Raw genomic sequence first — 24,394 nt, forward strand, 5'->3', positions numbered from 1 at the left:
ATATACCAAGATACATGTGTGATAGCTCTGTACTGACTTACACACCCTCTCTAGTCTCTAGGCCCATGAGGGGCCATTTCTCTCCACTGTATCCCCACTGAGGAGTCCATCTTCCCCATAGACCAGAAAAGTGGCCATTTGGTTCTACTGACTGAGTGTGTTTGGTGCAAAGACACTCAGCGTTGTGAGCTTTTATAGATTGCCTATTTTCACAATGTTTGTGAACCACTACCCTATAGGGGACTTAATTTTAGTATTATTATTGCCAGACACCTTTACAAACAAAATAGTGCAGACATTTCTCTGTAAATGTATTCCATGATTTGTGTAATATTCCCATGCAGTCTATCACTTGGCAGCCATGCTTTTACAAATGTCACATGACAGGACCACCCAGTAATAATGAATATATTCCTTATTGTTATGGTATCAAAATAAATCTCCTGAAAGCTTCAACAGAATGTAAATTGTGTATAGGTGATGAATTCACCTGATGAAATCTACGTGCTGTGGAATGCACTTCCCATTGCAGTCAGAACTGCAGCATCACTCCCAATCTTCCGCCGTAGCCTGAAAACCCACCTTTTCAGACTCCATCATGGCCCATAGCACTTACCCTAACCCCTTAGATAGAATTTCTGTTGGCTTAGATAGCATTTGACTTAGACTTATAGCATGTTATGTAGACAGCACTATAATTGTATTGTATATAGTCATAGCACGCCATAGTACATATGTATAGCATAGTAGTGAATATGTATAGTTTATTATGTATAGTGTATGTATAGTTTCATCATATAGATATTCCACTGTTACCTTCTTAGCTTACGCATGTTTCATGATAAATGCTTTTATGTGATGTATTCCCATGCTTTTGTTCTTGCCTAAATGTAAGTCGCTCTGGATTAAGAGCGTCTGCTAAATGCCTAAATTGTAAATTGTAAATTGTAATTCACCAATCCTGGGCAGTACGGCATTATAGAAATGGGAAATGTCCTATTACACTGTTATAACCTTAGACAATTTCTTTAATATATCATCAAAAAAGTTGAGAAACCTTTTGTTACAATTTTTTTGGGGTCAAACCATATTCTTACCCGCCTACCTACTAATATTGTATTATTATGTTTAAATATAACATTATAAAATGGCCTATTTTCTCCATAGTATAGGCCTACATTATTTATTTTGGTAGGCCTACCAGTTATTGTCAGTAATTTATGTATATCGGAGATATGTATTTTTCATATCTGTCTCACATGCTATTTCTGGTTGCGAAGCCTAAAATACCAAACAGAAATGTAATGTTTAAATTGTGTTGCTATGTTCAATACAACCCCCCCCCCCCCCCCCAAACAAACAAAAAACCCACAATTAAATCGCAACTTATTTGTATATGACGTTACAAGTACTGGTCAAGTAAAATGTCATGATGGTGATAGCCCTACCCCTTAGCCCCAGCGGTGGGGTTTGAACCGGGCCAGCCGGCGGCGGCAGTGCGGCCTCCCTCGCTGAAAGGCATCGTCAGGAACGGCTCCAACCTCGGCGGTCCGGTCAAGGAGACCCCCAACAGCAGGAAAGGGGCCAAGGCAGGCGTGTCGGCTGAGCCCAGCTCCAGGACCTACGACTCCAGCTGTCTGCCCAGGTTCTCCTTTGAGGAGGCACGCGTACCCAAGGACGCAAGGTGAGAGACCTGAGGCCGATTCCACAAAATCAAACGCTGTCGTGCCAAGGACACCCACATTGATATGTTTGTGTCGGTTTGTTTCTTTATTCAAAATTATTCAAAATGTTTAAAAAACTTTCAGGATTTTTCAAAAATAGCAGATGTAGGCCTACAAGCTCGCATCCAATGCCCTCTGTGCTGTCCTCCTAACAGTGTCTCTGTCTACCGTTAATTGACAGCCAGCCAAACTCCCTTTAAAACACCACACGGAGAGTCAGGTTGTAATTCTCTTGATGTGTGTAAGTAAGGTACAGTAAACAGTAAACAGCAAACAACAAAGACAAAAAGTAACATTTTGAATTATGTAAATGAAAACTATAAATATATCCACTTACAGACAATGCTTATGATGGTGAACACAGAAATCTGCAACATGTGCTGTAACAAACTTAAAATCTCAGTGTTGTTTCCAAGAGCTCTGCTCTCAACCAGTACTTTTCCATAAATGGCTGAGCTGGCCTGTGCCCTAATTACTCCCAATAAAGAACAGGTGATACTCTTGCAACCAACAACTCACAAGAGGTTGAACACTCAAGCCACAACACACACCGGCTCCGTCCGACGCGGCGTGACGCGTTGCCGCGCGGCGACGCGTGGAAAATAGAACTGGTTCTATCGGTGCGTCAGGCGAGGCGCCAGCGCGCGTCGGACGCCGCCAGTGTGCGATAGGTTCATTGAAAATAACGGAGGCGGCTGTTTTGACTCGCGGCGTTCGCAGACGGTGTGGGAGGCCCTTTAGTCAAATTACCCATCCCCCAGTCCTACTTCTGTTGCAATACCACACTAGAGGCACAGGTGGTGCTAAACACAAAATTAACTGCCTGGGAGGCAGAACACCCTCACTTTTGCTTGTAGTATTTTCACCGAATGTTCGTGAGCCACTCACTTTTTCAAGGTCATTAGGCACTCTGCTACACCTATCTATAATCTGATACCCTCTCATGCAGAGTTCAAATGTTGTAATTGTGTGTGTGTGTGTGTGTGTGTGTGTGTGTGTGTGTGTGTGTGCGTGCGTGCGTGCGTGCGTGCGTGCGTGCGTGCGTGCGTGCGTGCGTGCGTGCGTGCGTGCGTGCGTGCGTGCGTGCGCGACAGTGTGAAGAGGCTGCTGACGGACGCCCTGAACAAGAACCAGTACCTGAAGAGGCTGGAGCTGCAGCAGATCAAAGACATGGTGGAGTGCATGTACGAGAGGACCTACCAGCAGGGAGACTACGTCACCAAGCAGGGAGAGCCTGGCAACCATCTGTTTGTGCTGGCAGGTATATGAGCACATGGATATATCTATAGATAAGAAAGGCTACGCTGCTGGCCAATGGAGACTGACGTCGCCACATGTTGCTACAGGTAGCTCGCCCACTCATCATAACACATGTTTATGGGGCATGCATCTTTTTAATAACCATGACTTGCTCAATTTTATTGAAGTGGTATATTGACCATTAACCACTTGAGCCCTATTTTACATTAAGAAAATCACACCCGTGTGAAGTGAGTGGTGTGTGGGGGTCCGGGCAGGGGAGGCGGTTCCAGAGCCACAGGAACGCACCCAGGGGGCCAGAAACGGTTGAGAAATGACAGAGTTACCGTGTGGGGGTCCATCTACTGTACCCTCTACTGTATGCCTACTGTACTGTACTGTCACTGTACTGTACTGGCACACCCAAAATCATCATATATACAGTTAATAAGTGTGTGTGTGTGTGTGCGTTAGGGTGCACACAAAAACAACCATGCTGTTTCCGTGCCACCCAGCCACCCACCCAGCCACACACATATAGCTCCGTAAGGGAGTACTCAAAAAGAACAGATCTTCAAGCAATTACAAACAATGGCGGTCTGTGGCTTAGTGCAATAAAATAATAAAAGTTGGTTCGGCGCTGTAGAGCCTACAATGTGACGTCATTTGAGGTTCGGGGGGGCGGGTACCGTCCTAAAGTCGGCTCTTCTGTGATACTGAAAAATTCTGACGAGCCAAAATCATTTCTGCACTACAGTGCCGAAACAGCGGTAAAATAGGAGTATCAATCGGCCCTTAGAACGATATACTGTACTTATAATAACCTTTTGTCAGGGTCTCTCTGTACTTGGCCTCCTTTTCTCCTCTACACCAAGGGCTCTATTTCCGTCCATGCTAAACCCCTTATCCCTAAACTTATTTGCGATTTGTTACTATTTTGAAAAACAATTTTGAAGTTCAACGTTGTGAACTTGTAGATCGGCTATTTTAACTATCTTCTTTTTTTTTATAAATGCAAGGCAAAGTTTAGGGATAAGGGGTTTAGCATGGATGAAAATAGAGCCCCAAGGGAAGGGGTGTTCCCCCACTAAAGTTGGTATTTTGGTTACCTGTCTAAATCCCTAAAACACCCATTATATTATGCATACTGTAGGTGTGGTTTGGGCGTTACAATAATTAAACCAATCACCAGTCCACGTGCCATTTCCTTTAAAGATGGAGTGCCACAATCTTTGTATTTTTCCAGTTTTTCATGTGTCTATGAGGTGACAGTATTCAGTATACTTCATTAGACACCCTGGAGTCGTTTATATGTGCAATGGTGTATTAACCTTGTATTTAGGGTTTCTTCCTGGAGGCTGAACCCTTGACAGTCATACAGGCCAATGAAATAAACAGTAATATAGTGACATCACATGATCAGCCCCTCCCCTAACCCCTCCCCCTTTATCATACAACTACAGCTGTGGGTGCGGCTTCAGTTCAGGTGGATCACCACCCATCACCACCCACCAGGCAAACCAGGCATACTTAATGAACTGGTGGGCGTGTCCACATAAAAACTTAATTTTAACAAATACTGTACACTTGAAAATATTATACCTCCTTATATAACAATAAGACCTGATGATCATGTTTTAGGGGGGGGGGGAATCACAGCACTCCATCTTTAAGAGATCCCATATCCATTGCCCGTTATGCCCAGTTCTATATTGCTTCATAGCCTTATGGTCTATAGCCCATGGAAGAGTGATGTGCTGCTGCCTTGAAGTCTCACTTGTGATGCAATTTACGGGAAAGCGTGCCAACACGCCCATGACCACACCTCTAGGCGCAAATACCGGTGTCGGCTGATAGCGGGTGACGCTGGACCAAAAAGGGACAGAGAAAGCTCCTATCCTCGTAATTTTTGGGCAACGGCTGAATTGCGGGCCGCGTCGCGGGAAATGGCAGCCACAAAAATGGAGCCCCAAATGTCTTGGCTGAAGATAGCCGAACTGAAATCTCATGACATGACACAATGTGAGCTTGTAGATAATTTCACAAAAATGTCTGTCTATTAGGTTGAGCTCAGAATAGGAATGCCAGTATAGAGCGTTGCAGTCCCGCCCCCTGTCATGACGACGCCAGGACCAGGAAATGAATCCCAATGCATTTTTCCCATAGACATTTCAAAAAGTATTTATTTAAAGATGGTTACGCCGCGGACAAAGCCAACTCCAGTCGTGACAAATCATGACAATAAACACAATATTTTGGATCAAACAATTACAATTACAAACAATTACAATTACAAAGAAGAAAAACAACAAAACCTGCCGTTTCTTTTTTGTTCTTTGTTAGGGGGCGGGACTGCGACGCTCTATAGGCTTCATGTGATTAAGGGTGCAAATCAACATTAGCAAAGACGCAACAAACAACATATTCCTCATTCTGTTCTTTTGATAATGTCTATACATTCAGGCTTCCATACACTAAACCAAATCAATTCGCAGAAAGCCTGTGGTCTCCGAGGATCCTGTGTCCTATTCCTGTGTCAGTTAAGGGCATGAGCAATTAACCAAAAATGAATATTGGAACTGACGCAATAAGCGACTTAACCTTAGCTCATGTAGGTTAATCGAATATTAATTGAGGAGCAGGTTTGGGAACCTTGATTGTCCTTGTTATTATGTTGACAGATGGAAAGCTGGACGTCTTTCAGAACTGCAAACTGCTAACTTCAATAAATGTGTGGACCACATTTGGCGAACTGGCCATCCTGTATAACTGCACGAGAACGGCGTCTGTCAGAGGTAAACAACTCTTGATTATCATGTTACTGTGGCCAGTAATTGTGTTAACCTTTAAGTAAAAGCAGCAATACTACAATGAAAACATACTACTGTTACAAGTGAAAGTCCTATTATTCAACATTTTATTTGAGTAAGTAAGTGCAAAGGTAGGGGAGGATGGGGGAAGATGAACCACGTTTTACTTAAGTTGTCCTGGAAGCAAGGCAAAATGAGATGGCAGTCAAATCTAATGATCTACACATATTTCAGGATGTCCTCTATCAATTGAAATGATGAGTAAGCAGCTATGACAAAGGGCCATGAAAATATGACCTTTTCAAAAAAAAGAAAAAAGTGGCTCAATTTGCCCCAGGTAAGGGGTAAGTTGATCCAAAATTGAACCACATGATATTTTAATGTAAAGAGCTTAAACTTGAACAGATAATGTATTCACGTATTGAAAATAATTTAATAACAGTTTTCCCTTTTGCAAATAGTCTTATTTATCTGTTTATTTATTATTTAAACAATATAAAGACAATTACATAAAGTTTGTTATTCAGAACCTTATATTTGCAATATTGTTAATACAATATAGCAAATTTGCAAACATTTGCAAACATCCAAATTAAAGGTCATTCAGTATAATTTGAGTAGCTAATACTTAATACAAAAATATGAATGGTGATTCACATTAAGAAAATTGGCTCAATTTACCCCAAGGAATTGGTTCAACTTGCCCCATAGCCACTTTTTGACAAAACATTTTGAGGTCACATGACAACTCATGTGTGTAGTTTTAAAGATACAGGGGGTGGTTCAACTTACCCGACTGTTCATCTTCCCCCATCCTCCCAACCTTTGATTGGCATCAAAATATACTTATAGTAACAAAAGTAAAAGTACCTAGAAATGTCACTTTAGTGCAGTACTTATAGTTACTTTCTACCACTGCTATGGCCTTTACAAAGACCCTAGTTAACCTCTGACCCCTGACTAGGAATTAATACGGACAGCAGCTGGATTCACTATAGTGCACGTTTGGTCAGATTTATACTTGGTGGTGTCGCTTATATTACTGAAAGTAGACAATCTACAAGCTTGAAGATCGGTTATTTATTTATTTATTTTACAAAGCAAACCCCAACCAATAAGCATCATAAAATGGTGAGTTGTCGATGCGTTCGTCTCCTATACCCTGCACAGTAAGGTCAAGTAACCGTACCCTCTAACCCCACCATACGAGGCCGCCAGCCAATTACCAGTCAACATATACAAATATGTGCTTCACAGACCCCGGGCGGGCCGGGGACAAAGAGCACTCTCACATACATGGTGCCTTACAAATGCCAATGGGCTGACGACAAACCAGAGGGCAGCGGGGCTATGGGGTGCAATGTAAAGCCTTTGTAAATGCGCCCCCGCTGAAGCTTGTTTGCTTCTCTCTAATGGCATATCTGATTCTCATGCTTTTCGCTATCTGGCCAGTGGCTGGATCCGATTACATTCAGACTCAGAGTCCATATGGTTGTAGTAGACGAGGCAGGGTGCAACTGTATAGTCATGTATATTGTTTGTTAGTTAGTTTGTTTTCACCCATTGTTCCCCCCCCAAAAAAAATTATAATCTAAAAGACATTTTTCAAAAATAAATAAATACATTTCAAATTTGTTCCAAAAACAACGTCCCTCACAATCTATCTCCGTGATAGTGTCCCTATAGGGGTGGCAGTGGGCTCGGGAGGTATAGGCAGCTTGGAAATCAGAATGTCACAGCTGGTTAGATATCAAGGAAGAGAAAGAACATCCGCACACTAGTTTCTAGAGCTCCGAGACTTATTTTATAGTGTGCGGATGTTCTTCCTCTTCCTTGATGTTTGCCTTGACGCCTGACTTCCAGCACCTGGCCTAAATATAGGCATTGAGAGGTGCACACAATCTTCTCTGTGGATAGCTGGTTAGATAGCCTGTTCCCCCCTTGATTAGTGTCTTAGTGCCCTTGAGCAAGACTGAATCCCTAACTGCTCCAGCAGTTCAGGCGAATGAATGTAAAGTGCTATATTATGCACGCTATACGCGCCATTTACCATTTTCAAGTGAAACGTAAAACAGTATACACTGCAGTGCAGGTATGCTCGCTGATGCATTTTGTTGAATTGTTGAACTTGCAGTGGTCAGCAGAGCGAGGACATGGGCTCTGGACCGCGAAGTCTTCCAGAACATCATGAGGAGGACGGCCGAGACCCGCCAAGAGCAGTACCGCCACTTCCTGCAAAGGTTCGGTGCCAAACTGGCCAATAAGATGAAGCCAAATTTGTAATACAGTCATATAGACTGTGAGCGTGGGAGATCAGCTATTTTTGGCACGCTTAACATCCTCACGTGATAATTCCAGCTTTATACAACTTATTATCACAATGGGTCATTTGTGGATACGTGATTGTGCCTGTGACCAGGCAGCCTATTTAAAAGTTATCTCTGCCAGAGGCAGGAAGGCAGATATTATGTTTTTGCTGCTGTGTGTTTCAGATCAACAAATTAACTTAATTGATTCATTATAACACAGTTTATTTTATTTATTTTTCATTTCCTGTACGTAGCATTTTGGGCATACAAGGTTTCCACCCAACAGAAAACGATATATTTGATAAGGTTTTAAACAAACAACAAAGTATTAAACAACATTATAGAGTGGAAGTTAGTGTGGGGGAGGGTCAGGCTGAAACCATGTCCAAATATGGAGTCATGCATCATTGATAATATGTCATATTTTAGATCAGGGGATCAGGGGCAACTTTGACAATGGAAAGGACCACTATATTTCCACATTCACTCCAGAGGGCCACATTGCATATGTATAGCAAAAATAACCGATCTATATGCTCAAAACGCAGTGCGACGCATTTTGAGCTCAGCTATGAGATCAGCAATTTTTGCTATATTTTAATTGAAATCCTGAATAATCTTTCCTGAAAAGTAACATTTGTATTTAATTTCAAATGCATTTAGTTATAGTTATTAGTTAAGTTAACGTTATGAACTAAATACAAATACATTGGACATAAAAAAGACAATAGCATTTTAGTAATTAGCTGAAATCAATATTATATGTTCGGATATTAACCTGCGGGCCACATTAAGTGATGGTGGGGGCCGCATGTTCCCCCCGGGCCACCAGTTGCCCATGAATGTTTTAGATGACTGACGTCATAGAATGGACATGTGAAGTCCATGCTGTTATCAGACCATCGCTTGTTCTTGTTTATTGCTGCCAAATGGGTAGCCTAGTCGATAGAGCACTCGCCTTCCGACCACAAGGGCATGGGTTAGATTCGCGGGCACCGCCAACTCAGCATATGAGTAGCACAGTTTGTGTGTGGCAAGTCATGCAGTAAGTACTGGGAGCCGATGGTAGGTGTTGCGCTCCACCTCAGCAATCCACCTCCCGTGGGCCTAGCGCATTGTTAAACAGGAATAGACTTCCGCGGTCTGGCTGATACACCCACAATAAGCCTCTCCGACTTACTTACTTACACTGGATCCATTGGCAGGGTCTATTTGTATTTATAAACAAACTATAACATTAATGATGTCGATGACTATAATGTGTGTTTTGATTTTCGGATGTTGCTTTTTCTGCAGTGTGTCACTCTTGGCTAATCTACCAGAGGACAAGCTGAGCAAAATAGTGGACTGCCTGGAAGTGGTAAGTTGTCTGTGTACATACTACATACAGTTGTAAAAGCATGATGCGTTGTGAGATTTTAAATGTTTTTTATTAAATAAAAATGTTTATTTTCAAAACAACCTTTAAATTGGTTGAATTAATACATTTTATTTTTTCACTATAATTCCATTCCCAAACTTGGGACACCAGGGTTAAAGTGGTTAAATTGGTTTGCCTCACCAAGCGACCGCACAACGCTCACTGCCCATCTGACCCAAAGCATCCTTACCATTTTGGTCATATCGTTGCTGTCTGGCAGAATTCTTATACCTCAATTTCAAATGTCTTCCTATCCCCCATAAAGTAATGCCTTATGTCATCATCAGAGTTATGGCCATTTGAAGTGCTACCCACTTCAAGGGAAAGGCTCACTCGACTCAAGGACACTTTGGAAAGGTTCAGAAATATACTGGGTGCCGATTCAGAATTCAGATAATAGGCCTATAATATAATATAAAAGAATAGAATATTCCTTTACGTTTCTACATTTGAAGTGCTAAACACTGCTGTATTTCCCCCCAAACATGCAATTTAGGTTCTTTGGTGCGACTATTCTCGGGTCAAACCCCTGACCAGTGTTTGTACCACGTATGTTTGGTGCCTCTGGAGGCTCCTGGTAGCAGTAAGCTTGCTTGTACAACATGGCTTCTGGGGGCCCCTGACACAGTAAGCTGAGGCAGCCTCCTACCTTACCTGGAGGTCCCTGACATCAGTAAGCTGGCTCGTACAACATGGCCCCTGATGTAACTATTATCATGGTAGAGTAGACCTGTGCTTGTGACAGGTTTGGTGCAAAGTCCAAACGTTGTTGACCCCCTGTTGAAAACCCCTGCTCTAAGCAATTTAAACATTGGAAGGATATTTAATCAATTAAACATATTAACAAGAGCCTGTGACCAACTAATAACTCGTCTTATACGATTGGATCCGCTGGAACACAGGTTCCTTATTCCGTTTAACAAGTAACAGTTGTGGGCATTGGCAAGGTTTCAGCCCGACAACGACGATATACTATTACCGAGTGTCAGCATGTTTTCTCTTCCTCCGGTCGGAAAGCCCTCACACATTACCTTGTTGATGAACGGCTCTCATGTTGTTCCTGTCACTGCTCACTCCCAGATACTGTTACCTATTAGGTCCCCGAAAGAGTTTATTCAAACAGGAGACGAGTGATTTGTTACAGATATGTGACTGACTGACTGACTGTGTGTCTGTGTGTGTGTGTGTGTGTGTGTGTGTGTGTGGGTGTGTGTGTGTGTGTGTGTGTGTGTGTGTGTGTGTGTGTGTGTGTGTGTGTGTGTGTGTGTGTGTGTGTGTGTGTGTGTGTGTGTGTGTGGTGTGTGTCCAAATGAATTTAACAAAATGGTCATTGTGAGGATTATTGTCCTGGTACTCAGAAGATAAATGGTTGCTATATGGTTATATAAGATGTGGGAAGTTAGGTTTACTATTTCAAAAAGGTTATAGGTAGCAGATCTACAGACGCATTGCGACACATCATGAGCTTGTAGAAAAGCTATCGCACACACCTAACTATAACTGAGTTGTGCAGTATATTAAACTATGATAAACTAGCAGTTGTAGATAGACAACTCACTCATCTATTTGTCCCACAACAACACATACATAAACGGTCTATTCCAGCAGGGACAGCTCTGCCCAGCCAGGAGAGAACAAGTGAAGTAGCCTACAGACAATCATTCCTCATTTCTGGCAGCTTGTTTGTAAACAACCCACTGCTAGTGTATTATTATTAATAAAAACATGTTTTAATGTGCTATTTAATTCCATACAGTCTGTTTCTTCACCTCAGTGGCAGACGCTGACAGGCTGTCAAACTCGTATTTGCACACGTGCAGTTTAATGCATCTTGCGTTGTGACTCGTGGACAAGCGTACAGCTTTCATCTCCTCTGACTTGCGTCTCCTCTGTGCCTTCCTTCCTCCAGGAATACTACGACAAAGGAGAGTACGTTATCCGAGAGGGCGAGGAGGGCAGCACCTTCTACTTTATCTCACAGGGAAAGGTAAACGCTTCCTCTCGCATCACTCACACACGCACGCACGCACACACACACACACACACACACACACACACACACACACACACGCACACACGCACACACACACACACACACACACACACACACACACACACACACACACACACACACACTCTAGTTTGGGCAAAGGTACGTGGATGTCAGCTATGACTCACCCTGTGGGAGTCAACTCGCAACTCCGACCGTCCACCCACCCACCCGCCTGTGTGTCTGTCTTGTCTGATAATGTCAGCAACCCGACACCGGTGGGGCAGTGAGGGGAGATGGAGAGAGCCGGCAGCTAAACCTCGGGGGACTCTTAACTGCCATTAGCAGCCTGTGTGAGATAGCAGCTATAACCAGAGCCCAGACACAATTGTTTTTTTGGGGGGAGGCTAATACAGGAAATGCCCCCTCTCCCTCCCAATCTATCCCTCACCCTCTGACCGTATATAGAGCAAATAAAATGTGCTAGTGTTCAGCCAGAGAGAACATATACACCACAGTGGCCAGCGAGGATGAAGAGAATGCTTGGTCCAAAGTTCCAAACAAACTTTAGCATCCCTCTTGTGGTCACAATACCAAAGACTCTGAAAAATGCAACCCAGTGCTTCCCTGCTTGGCAATCATCAAGGTTTGGATTAGGGTAAGTCCCTGCGACATACTAGCGCCATGTCCAGGGGGTGTACTTGTACATTGATGTCCATGGTGAGTACTTGTACAATGTATCAAGCTGCCTCACGCTACATAAATAGGAGATAGGCTCCTGCCCTATGGGCCTCATGGGCTTTCTTATCCCTCTTCTGGGAATGTCATAATAGGCCAGCAGCATTCAGAGAAAATAGCATGACTACAACACACCAAAGAGATTTGACAGTGTAGAGGGGAAAAATATATTACCTGGGGAACCCCGGTCAACAAAGTATAGGGTGGAAACCTCATATGTCCAAGGATTCAAATTCAATTGACAAAGCTACTTTTGATGCTTTTGTAGTTGAGTTTTTTTACAAAAAAACACTACAAGTTTAAATATTATGGAGATAAGACGTTTCTGCGACAGCAAAACTAATATATTTTTGTTTTGGAGCTATGGGCTGTATTTTGCGTGTCTTAAGTACCAGGTCTTATTCCCTAACTTGAGTAAACGAAAGACCTGGAGGCGTGATCAATGGTCTTTGGCCACTCAGAATAGCCAAATGGCATTGATCACGCCTCCAGGTCTTTAGTTTACTCAAGTTAGGGAATAAGACCTGGTACTTAAGACACGCAAAATACAGCCTATATGTCATTGATGAGTACGACTGACATCATAGACAGAGTCTTGTTAATAAAGACATATGTATTTACAGACTTGACTTCTGTCAAAATCCTACACGTTGGAAAGTATTTAGTTGATAACCGCTGATCTAAACGGACACGTGTCCATTTCTTGCATTCTGACTGGACGGGAACCCCTTTTGGTGTTTTAACTAAGCATTATGTTATACTTTATAAAAATACAGATCTACAAGCTCATACCGAGCTTGTATAGGTCTGCTATTTTTGAAAAATCTTATAAATGCGGCACAAATCTTTGAATAGATCACCCATTCTTGAGATAAGGGCCAAAACTTTTTTCAAACTAGATTTTTTTTTTTTTAAGATACATTCAAATCAAATAGATGTATTTGTAGACACAGGTCTCAACTACCAATCTTGAGAAGGAACAGGTTTTTCGCATAACATTTCTTTCTAAAATGGGACATTTATGCACTTAATACCTGATTCATGTCAACTCCGTCAGACACACTAAAATCCCTTTTAATTGAATTTGATAATTTCAACAATAATATAAAGTCCTCAGTTATCTTATAATGGCTTTCAGTAATCAAGTTAAGTAATACAATTATTTTAATATTGTTTTGTTCCAATATCACACTATTATGAAATATCCAATTTCTCAAATCCGTCATTTCAACCTTTATTTTCAATATTATAACATGAAAACCATGTAAAAAAAAAATAATCATCATTACGTATCATTTCAGTTGGTGTTTCAATACATAAGCACAAAAGATTTAACATCGAATTTTCTATTTCTTTGGAAATTAACAAAAACATCACGGGACGAACTTCTGACGGAGTTGACGAACATCTGACGGAGTTGACAAGTTTAACTGATTCAGGTTCTAGACCACCTAGGATCTTGATTCTGGTGACTAATCCCACATTTTCAAGGATGAGGAATACAGTGGTACTATTTAGATTTGCCCTGTGACCATTTTTCAAAATGGCCGCCACCTGCTGTTATTTTACAATAACTCATGTTCTACACCACCTAGGATCTTGATTCTGGTGACTAATCATACATTTTCAAGGATGTGGGATACATTGGTACTATTTAGATTTGTCCTGTGACCATGGTAGAAATATTTCAAAATGGCCACCAACTTTCTGTTATTTCCCAATAACTCAAGTTCTACACCACCTAGGATCTTGATTCTGGTGACTAATCATACATTTTCAAGGATGAGGAATACAGTTGTACTATTTAGATTTATCCTGTGACCATGGTAGACATTTTCAAAAATGGTGGACCTTCTATTATTTTACCAATTTACCAATTTACCAATATTATCAGAATAATGTCAAATCTGTGAATACATTTCTTACCAAGAATGTTCTTCACCAATGTGTTTGTAAAGGTGTCTACTAGGGATGCACCGAAAATTCGGCCACCGAAAATATTCGGCCGAAAATGGCTAAAAATGTATTTTCGGCCTATTCGGTTTCGGCTCAAATAAGCCGAAAAATATCACTGAATAGTAGTAGTGGTCCTAAAGTTGTGAATCGAACTAAACTGCGGGAAAAACACAGATGTACAAGCCCAACGCGCCGTGCATTGCGACGGGTAGATAGCTTGTAGATCTGCTACTTTCAGCGCAGGAAGGGCGCATGCTTATGACGCTCTTGCATCTGCGCAGCAGTCACAACACAACACACGGGCAGCAGTCACGGAATGCTTCAATGCACAGGCAGATCCGACACAACTTTATTGCATACATCTGTGCTTTCATCCAAGCTTCCATAGCCTTTTAAATCTTATTTCCCATCCACGGGCACAAGCAACGTGGTATCAGCAGCTCTTCCACCCGATCTGTGGACGGGTGGTGTTGACGAGGGAAGCTATAGCTAGCAATAGCATGGGAGCTAACGTTAGTTTTAACAGTACTTTCCATCCGTTCCCCAACACGGTAACACCTCACACAATGATACTGTATCGTTGCGTCTGCCCATGTTTAATGGTCATGAAGGGTTTCACTAGCAGGCAGACCTGTCAAAACGATGCACTTCCCAAAACTCAGAGACATGCCACCACCTATAAATTCAAACCCACCTCTGGAATATTGCTATCTCATTCCACTTTAATTTATTTTATTCCATAGTCTTAGTTTTTCTCTAATAAAGTTTTTATTTGTTTTCTCATGTTCTCCTTGAAAAGTGTCTAAGTAGGCCTACTCAGAGAAGCTTTATATAAATAATATTATTATCACTATTATTATTACTACTTGTTTTATTGCCTATGCTTATGTAGAAAAAAAAGCTCACTGCTCAGGTCAAATAGGCCTATTGATATGCGATTCAAATGTGATTAATTGAGATTAATTAATCACAAAGCCTCCAATTAATTATATGTTTTTTAATGGACCCATAAGTGTTTATTATTTAAGTTAGGTTTTGCCAAAATCATGTCTTTTGCCATAATCAGGTAGCTTTACAACAAATATGTATTCGGCTATTCGGTATTCGGTTTTCGGCCAACTGTTTCCTATATTCGGTATTCGGTTTCGGCCAAGAATTTCCCTTTCGGTGCATCCCTAGTGTCTACTAACATATCCCACATTAGTTGCTATTGAAACACCCTAGGGGCATTTTTGACAGCTGCTGAAAGTTGGGTACCATCAACAACCAATATAAGGCTAAATGTTCTAAATTGCTTAAAATGCTGTAAGTAGCATGTGGCATGTCAAACTAGGGGCTTTTCATGATTCTGAATCCATCCCAAGCATTAGGTTTGCACAAAAAACACTACGTTGGCTAAAAACAGCCATAGCCATCATCACAGATGTGATGAGGTCAGCACATTTGGGCAAGTGGCTATGGCCAAACTAGGGGGTCTATGGCCAAACTAGGGGTCAAACTCCTTGGGCTAAATTCGGTGAGGTGAGCAGTGAACAGTGAGCGAAAGACTGAAGACAGAAGATCTGGCTTCAGGACTATCAGGCCGGATGTGCAGACACTGAAGGCATCAGTGTCTTTCTCTGTGTCCCCAGCATGTCAACCAAAGCAATGTTACCAAATCAAAGGAGCCTTCACCTCAAGTCACCTGGGGCTGGGTGAGCAATCATATCCTGTATCTAGCCTCACAACTAAATACAGACACTTGGCCAGACTGCCGTTTGAAAGGGTCAAACCCCTCATCCTGATTGGGGAAGACCACCCCACCTAATCACACCAACAGAACAAGTGAGGTTGGGGCCTCCAGGTGGGCCAGCAGCCATCTGCACAAGACTGGGCTGGACCCTGCAGGAAAGCAATCTCCAGCCAAGACAATGTAAGTTGACTATAACAGAGCCCCAGAACACAGAGCTCATGAGAAGGATGGAGAAACACTGGCAGGAGGCCACCAAGATAGAACGCCCCAGAGACCCAGAGTGTGCCACCGCTGGCAGTAAGGAGATCAACTGCTGCAGCAACGATGTCATGAAAGGCAAGTCTCCACCAAAAAAACCCTGAACCTAATCGGGGTGTCAAGAGACCAAAGTTTCTCTCCCACAGTTCCCTGCAGTGGCCAGTGAAGTCAAACTGTGCATCTGTACCTGAAAGGGACAAGTCAAAGGCCAGAAAGCCCACCTCCTTTTAATGTCCTGTCAGTAGCAACTCAACCTGCACCTGAAGTAATCCCTGACCCCTCCCAGAGAAAGTTCATCCTTGAAAATGTAATGATTAGTCGCCAGAATCAAGATCCTTGGTGGTCTAAAACTTGAGTTATTGATAAAATAACAGCAGGTTGGTGGTCATTTTGAAAAACAATGGCTGCCATGGTCACAGGACAAATGTAAATAGTACCACTGTATTCCTCATCTTTTAAAATGTATGATTAGTCGCCAAAATCAAGATCCTAGGTGGTCTAAAACTTGAGTTATTGTAAAATAAGAGCAGGTGGCGGCCATTTTGAAAAACAATGGCTGCCATGGTCACAGGACAAATCTAAATAGTACCAATGTACCCCACATCCTTGAAAATGTATGATTAGTCACCAGAATCAAGATCCTAGGTGGTGTAGAACTTGAGTTATTGTAAAATAACAGCAGGTGGCGGCCATTTTGAAAGATGGCTGCCATGGTCACAGGGAAAATCTAAATTGTACCACTGCATCCTTCATCCTTGAAAATGTAGTCTTAGTCACCAGAATCAAGATCCTAGGTGGTGTAGAACTTGAGTTATTGGAAAATAACATCAGGTGGCGGACATTTTGTAAAATGGCTGCCATGGTCACCACGAGACAAATCTGTGATGGCCCTATAGCCAAAAATGTTCCTTAAGGCATGCTCTAACTGTGTGCCAAATTAGAATACTTCCCATTATTCAAAAACTATAATTTTATTGTTTTAGGAACACTTTTGTCAACTCCGTCAGATACATGTCAACTCCGTCAGACACAAAACCTGACGGAGTTGACGTCTGACGGAGTTGACAAAATTGCATTTGTTTTCATCTTAACCCTCTGTAGTACAATGTAGCCATTTAGTTTTTTCTTCAGTTGTTAGCTAAACCTAACCCTAAACTAAAATACTAAACATTATTTTGGAATTCTTAACAAAGATCATAATAATGTCCTGACGGAGTTGACATGTAAAAGCTGTGACCACATTGATATCAACATTGTTTGTTTAAAATATCAAACAATGGAATGCTTGTCAGACCAGGTGCTCCACTGTTGCAACAAATATAAACAGGACTTGGAAAAGGCTAAATCTGTCGACAATATTTTCTGATTTATTTAAGACTTTTTAAAAACCTGACGGAGTTGACGGAGACGTGGGACCAGGGGGGCAGTCAGCCAGATATTTCGTGAAGCCTCATTTGAAATCTGTAGTTCATAATAATGGCCTGTTGTGGCGCTGGACTGGACCCAAAAAGCCCCATAGCTCCATAGAGGCCCATGTATTTTGGCCCAACTTCACCTAGACTGTATTACCTTAATAAACATGGTCATGAATACTTTCTTCTTCCAGTCACTAGTTTAAAGTCTCATTTCTAATGTCATAATATTCTTTTTGGAAAATTATGGTCCCATTAATTAAAAAAATGACCATAAAGAAAAAAAAACATCGCGTATGTTCTGAGGGGCGTGGCTACCGTTACAGTCTATGATCGGGATTCCCCTCCCACTCGAGTCAAAATAAAAACCAACGGAGAAGAAGGGGGGAAGTCCCGCCTCGTTGTCTGGGCAGCCAATGGCCAGCTGGTCCAAAACGGAGCCAGCCAATGGCCAGCTGGTACCAAACGGATCTAGAAAGATGGCGACTTACAGTGCAGGAATAACAGGCTTCATTTTACGTCCATGTTAGACCCGGCGAACGCTTTGTCCATATTTTTTACAGTCTATGCGTGGGACACACATTTGATATGAGATATTTATAGGAAAATATAAATTAAAATGAACTGTGTATATTGTTTGCTATGTTGTTGACAATCTACTTTCATTTAGTATGTATATTTATGCTATTGTGACAGTATTAGACACTTTTTTGGCTGTTTGAAATTGTGACCACTTGCTGGGGACAGGCTAAATACAGGCATTTTTGGGTACAGAGCCTGCTTTTAACTCATTCAGATGGAATATGAAAATAATTATAATGAAATGAATGTCATAAGAATACACAACTGTATTACATATAACTTTGCAAGTGCTTTTATTTTTATGAATTAATTTATTTTTAACATAAATAAGGCTCTTATGTGTGGGACATGTTTTTTCCACTTTTGTCCCTCATCTCAAGAATGAGTGAGGTATATATTCTTTCGGAGCGAACGTTTTTTTTTTTTTCGACGTCAGGCCTAAATGGGTGAAATAAATGGTGTGTGATTCACCTGAACTGTGTGCAGGTGAAAGTGACGCAGAGCACAGAGACACAGGCACTGCCCCAGACCATCAACACGCTGCACAAAGGCGACTACTTCGGAGAGAAGGCCCTCATAAGGTACTCGCCACAGACACGCATACTTTAGTGTCTGACCTGGCCAAGTTCCATTTTTTAACACTCTCAGAGTTAACCCTGTGGCAGCGGTGGCCGAACGGTTTGCGGAGCGGTCTTCGGAAGGTCGCTATCGGAAGGTCACTAGTTCGTATCCCCGGACCGGCACGTTAAAATTACCACCTCTGAAGTGACCTTGTTGTAAACATAGTAGGCCTACGTACATTTCCTTTCCTTTCCCATTAAAACTGGGAAAGCATCTGTGTAACCATTATTTCTTACGTTGGCTATTCAAAAATAGCAGATCTACAAGCTCATAGCGCGCCACCTCGTGCCGCGCTATGAGCTTGTAGATTTTTTTATAGGTCTTGCAAATCTTTGGATATTTGTTAAGCGAACATTTTCAACTCTTCTCTTATTGGATTCCCTGGAACAATATATTTTGAGAAGGGGGTCGGCTGCCAAATACTTTTTGGGGTCCTTGACATGAAAAGGTTTGGGCACCACTGAAGGAGCCCCAGTATTCACCATAGAATCCTGTTTATGTGGGATGAATGAACTTTATTGTTTATTTTAATGCATTTTCATTTGAAAGATGGCAACATTCATGCGAGACTTTGCGAGTGTCTGGGTTGACCGCATAATGTGCAATGCTTAAAGACAGAGTGCAGTGAAACTATGGCACCCCAATTCTTTTTTCCATAATTACCTTGCCGTTGCTACGCATTGTGAGCTTCTATATCTGCCGCTTTCGGGCTGGCAGTTGCACAATGAAGTAGGACCCAGACTTAACATAAAAACATGTCATGTCTTCCAGTGATGACGTCCGATCAGCCAATATCATTGCTGATGAGAACGGAGTAGAGTGCCTTGTCATTGACCGAGAGTGAGTATAATCTTTTTTTCTTAGTTGTTTTTTAGTATAGGCTACTTGACACAGGTACAGTGTAAAATGGTAAATGGTGAGAGAGAGAGAGAGAGAGAGAGAGAGAGAGAGAGAGAGAGAGAGAAATTGCTGAACATTGAAGGATGGTTGCAGCTTGTTTGGTATTCCTAGATAGTATTTAACACGAACCTATGTTCCAATAGAGAATTAACAGTACTAGTCCTTACCCGTTCTGAATATATGAACAGCAAATCATGTTCAGTGTGCGATGTAATAGATCACATTACTGATAGGGGGGGAATTGTTTACAGATGGTCTTGGGAAGCTCAATGTCAATTTGAGTATTCAATTCAATTCAATTCAATTTTATTATAGTGTCAAATCACAACGAGTTGTCTCAAGACACTTTACAACCAACAAAGATCCACCCAGAGCAAGCAATATTGCGAATTTGCGACAGTGGCAACGAAAAACTCCCCTTTTAGGAGAGGAGAAAAGAACGTCAGGCAGAACCCGACTCTGGGGTGGACGGCCATCTGCCTCGACCGTGTCGGGGGGGGGGGGGGTAGAGGGAGAGAGAGAAATAGACAGAGAGAAATAGACAGAAATAGACAGGTGGGCTCCGTGGAGGGGTCTGGTCCACATCTGGTCCACATCTGGTCGAGCTCTGTGAGGCCGGGTCCAGGTCACACTTCTGGTGGGCTCCATGAAGAGGCCTGATCCACGGTCACGCTCATTCAGTCAGTTGGGGGTTAGTATTAGAGGTCCACAGAACTGCGACGGGGAGGACGAAAAGAGACTCCGGGGAGAGATTCCCCGGATGTTGGATTAGTGGCAGGCCTTACTGGAGCCTATATAGTGTATATTACAAGTACTGCTGGGAGACAGACCCACACAACAATGTACGACCATGGTATCCAGCCAGACTTGGAGACAACTCTAGCTATAGGCTTTGTCGTAGAGAAAGGTTTTCAACCTAGTCTTGAATGTGCAGAGCGTGTCAGCCCCACGGACCGAAGCCGGGAGAAGGTTCCACAGCTGAGGTGCCTGGGACCTAAACGCCCTGCCTCCTATTGTAACTTTTGATATTTTTGGAACAGTAAGCATTTTTGCATACTGTAGACGCACTGGTGTTCTATTTGGTTTGTAAGGATCAATGAGATCTTTGAGATATTGTGGTGCCTGACCATTGAGAGCTTTGTAGGTAAGAAGAAGAATTTTGAACTCTATTCTGTGTTTGACAGGGAGCCAGTGTAGAGAGGCCAGTGAAGGAGTGATATGGTCTCTTCTTCTGGTACCTGTCAGCACACGCGCCGCAGCATTTTGAACTAGCTGTAGGCTTTTCAGAGACTTACCTGGGCAGCCTGATAATAGCGAGTTGCAGTAGTCCAGCCTTGAGGTAACAAATGCGTGGACAAGTTTTTCTGCGTCTATTTTGGATAGGATGTGCCTAACCTTTGCAATATTTCGCAGGTGAAAAAAGGCAGTCTTTGAGATTTGTTTGATGTGCGATTTGAAAGACATATCTTGATCAAAGGTAACTCCCAGATTCTTTACAGTGGCCTTGGAGGCCAAGGTAATGCCATCTAGAGAAAAGTTCTCATCGGCTAGCTTGTCTCTTAGGGGCTTAGGGCCGATCACGATAATTTCCGTTTTGTCAGAGTTGAGGAGTAGGTAATTACGGGTCATCCAACTCTTTATGTCTTTAAGACATGCTTGAAGTTTGACTAGTTGGTCCGTTTCGTTCGGTTTCATCGATAGATATAATTGAGTGTCGTCCGCGTAACAATGGAAATGTATAGAGTGTTCCCTGATGATGTTGCCCAGAGGGAGCATATATAAGGAGAAAAGTATTGGTCCAAGCACAGAGCCTTGTGGGACTCCGTATTTGACCTTTTCATGTGTTGAGGAGCCATCATTGACATCTACAAACTGAAATCGATCAGACAGATAGGACTCGAACCATTTCAGTGCGGCACCCCTGATGCCAACCAGATGCTCCAGTCTCTGTAGCAGAATGTGGTGGTCAATAGTGTCAAATGCAGCACTAAGGTCCAGCAACACCAGTACGGAGAGGAGTTTATTATCTGCTGCAGTCAGGAGGTCATTTGTAACTCTCAGCAGTGCCGTCTCAGTGCTATGGTTAGCTCTGAAGCCTGACTGAAAGCCTTCTAATAAATTGTTGTTATGTAGAAAGTCACATAACTGTTTGGCGACTGCTTTCTCGAGAATTTTGGAGAGAAATGGTAGGTTCGATATAGGTCTATAGTTAGCTAGAATGCCTGCATCAAGAGTAGGCTTTTTGAGTAGAGGTTTGATTACCGCTACCTTAAAAGATTGTGGCACGTAGCCTGTCACCAAGGACATATTGATCATATTGAGTAGGCATGTACCAACCGGAGGCAGGACCTCTTTGAGTAATCTAGTCGGAACTGGATCCAGGGTACATGTCGTTGATTTTGAGCAAGATATCATTGAAGTGAAATCAGAGAGCTCAATTGGAGAGAAACTATCCATATATATATTTGGGTGTGCGGCCATCTCTGAGACCACCATATTTGGAGGCAGTCCAGTGGGAGCCGAGAGTAGTTGTAGATCAATTTGATCTCTGATAGTTTCTATTTTGCCACTGAAGAACCTCATGAAATCGCTACTATTGAGAGTTGTAGGAATACGTGGATCAGTGGAATCACGGCTTTTTGTCAGTTTTGCCAAAGTATCAAAAAGAAACTTTGGGTTACTTTTGTTTTCCTCTATTAGGGATGAATAATAGGTGGCTCTGGCCGTGTCGAGAGCCTTTTTGTATATTTTGAGGCTATTCTGCCAGACTATACATGATTCTTTCTGTTTGGTTAAGCGCCATTTTTTTTCAAGTTTGCGAGACGTTCGCTTGAGGTTTCTAGTTTCCGAGTTGTACCATGGGGCTAGCCTTTGTTGCTTTATTACCTTCCTTTTCAGGGGAGCAACAGAGTCTAGCGTATTTTTAAATGAGCATGTGACACTATCAACAAGTTGATCGAGTTGAGGAGGACTATATGTGTGGAGGTCCTCTATTTTGTTGAGGTATACTGAGTTGATGGCTGATGGAACTATCTCCTTGAATTTATTTACAGCGCTCTCAGATATACTTCTGCCAAGGACATTTTTGTCCAGTGGCGTATAGTCGATCAATGTAAAATCGAAGGTGATCAAATAATGATCAGAGAGGTCACGATTTTCTGGAAAAACTGTGAGGTGCTCTATTTTGATACCATAGACCAGAATGAGGTCTAGGGTATGGTTGAGAATGTGAGTAGGTTTGTCTACACACTGAGAGAAACCGATTGAATCAATCAATGAGACGAACGCTCTATTCAGGCTATCAGTTCCTATGTCCGCGTGAATATTTAGATCACCAATTAAGATGATTTTATTAGACTCGAGGACTAGACTTGATAGAAATTCAGAAAACTCGGATAGAAATTGTGTGTAGGCGCCGGGGGGGCGGTACACTGTAATGACTATCAGCGGCTGTATTGATTTCCAGCTTGGGTGTGAAAGGTTGAGAATCAAGCTTTCAAATGATTTGTATGTAGCTCTAGCTCTAGGACTAATTGTTAGGCTTGAATTGAAGATGGCAGCAACTCCACCTCCAACTTTACCATTGTCTCTAGGTATTTGTGCATTGGTGTGACTTGGTGGGGTGGCAGTATTTAAACTGACATATTCTTGCTCACCCAGCCATGTTTCAGTCAGACAAAATAGATCAAGACAATTGTCTGATATGATTTCATTTACTAATGTTCCTTTTTTGCGTAGAGATCTAATATTTAGAAATCCACATTTGATATTTGTATTTTGTGGTACTACTGTATTGGTTTTGATTTGTATCAAGTTTGTATGTACAGCTCCTATTTCCTTTTGTTTTTGTTTGTGCAGCCTATATGGTTTGTTCAGCCTGTACAGAGACTGTATAGTTTGTATAGTTCTGATTTGTAGGACAGGTGGGGTAGGCGGCTGCACTAGAGGAAGCACAGAGAGCTGTGTAGGACTGCAACTCTGCTTCCTGGTCCCAACTCTGGGTGGTCATAATGTATCTATAAAATCGTCCATATTTCTAGAGATGAGCTTTGCACCGTCCCAAGTTGGATGTATGCCGTCTCTCTCTATCAGACCAGTATTCCCCTCAAAGGTTTTATAATTATTTATAAAGCTCACGTTATTATCTGGACACCACCTAGACAACCAGCGGTTGAGTTGGCGCATACGGCTAAACATGTCATCATTAATCATGTTTGGCAGGGGACCAGAGAAAATTACGGAGTCCGACATTGTCTTTGCGTATGTGCAAACTGACTCAATATTTATCTTCGTAATCTCAGATTTCCGAAGTCGAGTGTCGTTGCCCCCGCAATGAATTACAATCCTATCATAGCGATTACATTTACTTTTAGCAATAAGTTTCAGATTTGATTCGATGTCGCCCGCTCTGGCCCCGGGGATGCATTTGACTATAGTTCCTGGAGTCTTTAATTTCACGTTTCTCATTATAGAACTACCGATAACCAGAGTTGTGTTCTTAATGACACGCCGCGGCCGCTTGTGTTGCGGGGGTTGCGGGCCATCAAGTGGAACTGAAATCTCACTGTCAGACTCAACGGGTATAGCAGTGAGTTGGGAAAAACTGTTTGAAACGTGAAGTGGTTGGTGTCCCGTGTGCTTATATATATATAATGTACAATGAATAGTGTAACATCCTCTCCTTTATTGAGCCATTTGTGGAT

General features: G+C 42.3%; 1 protein-coding gene across 1 annotated transcript in view; it reads left to right on the forward strand.

Annotated features, from left to right (window-relative positions):
• prkg2 (protein kinase cGMP-dependent 2) overlaps positions 1 to 24,394 on the forward strand; it is a 46,704-nt gene that overhangs the window by 4,197 nt on the left and 18,113 nt on the right. Inside the window, exons 3-10 of the mRNA XM_083784059.1 lie at positions 1,443 to 1,684; positions 2,819 to 2,985; positions 5,645 to 5,758; positions 7,908 to 8,013; positions 9,379 to 9,442; positions 11,412 to 11,489; positions 18,657 to 18,751; positions 19,563 to 19,631. Coding sequence (XP_083640185.1) covers positions 1,443 to 1,684; positions 2,819 to 2,985; positions 5,645 to 5,758; positions 7,908 to 8,013; positions 9,379 to 9,442; positions 11,412 to 11,489; positions 18,657 to 18,751; positions 19,563 to 19,631 — 935 coding nt within the window. The remainder of the gene's footprint in view (positions 1 to 1,442; positions 1,685 to 2,818; positions 2,986 to 5,644; positions 5,759 to 7,907; positions 8,014 to 9,378; positions 9,443 to 11,411; positions 11,490 to 18,656; positions 18,752 to 19,562; positions 19,632 to 24,394) is intronic.

This window comes from Protomyctophum parallelum (assembly GCF_964188405.1).
Source record: "Protomyctophum parallelum genome assembly, chromosome: 15".
NCBI classification, from domain to species: Eukaryota; Metazoa; Chordata; class Actinopteri; order Myctophiformes; family Myctophidae; genus Protomyctophum; species Protomyctophum parallelum.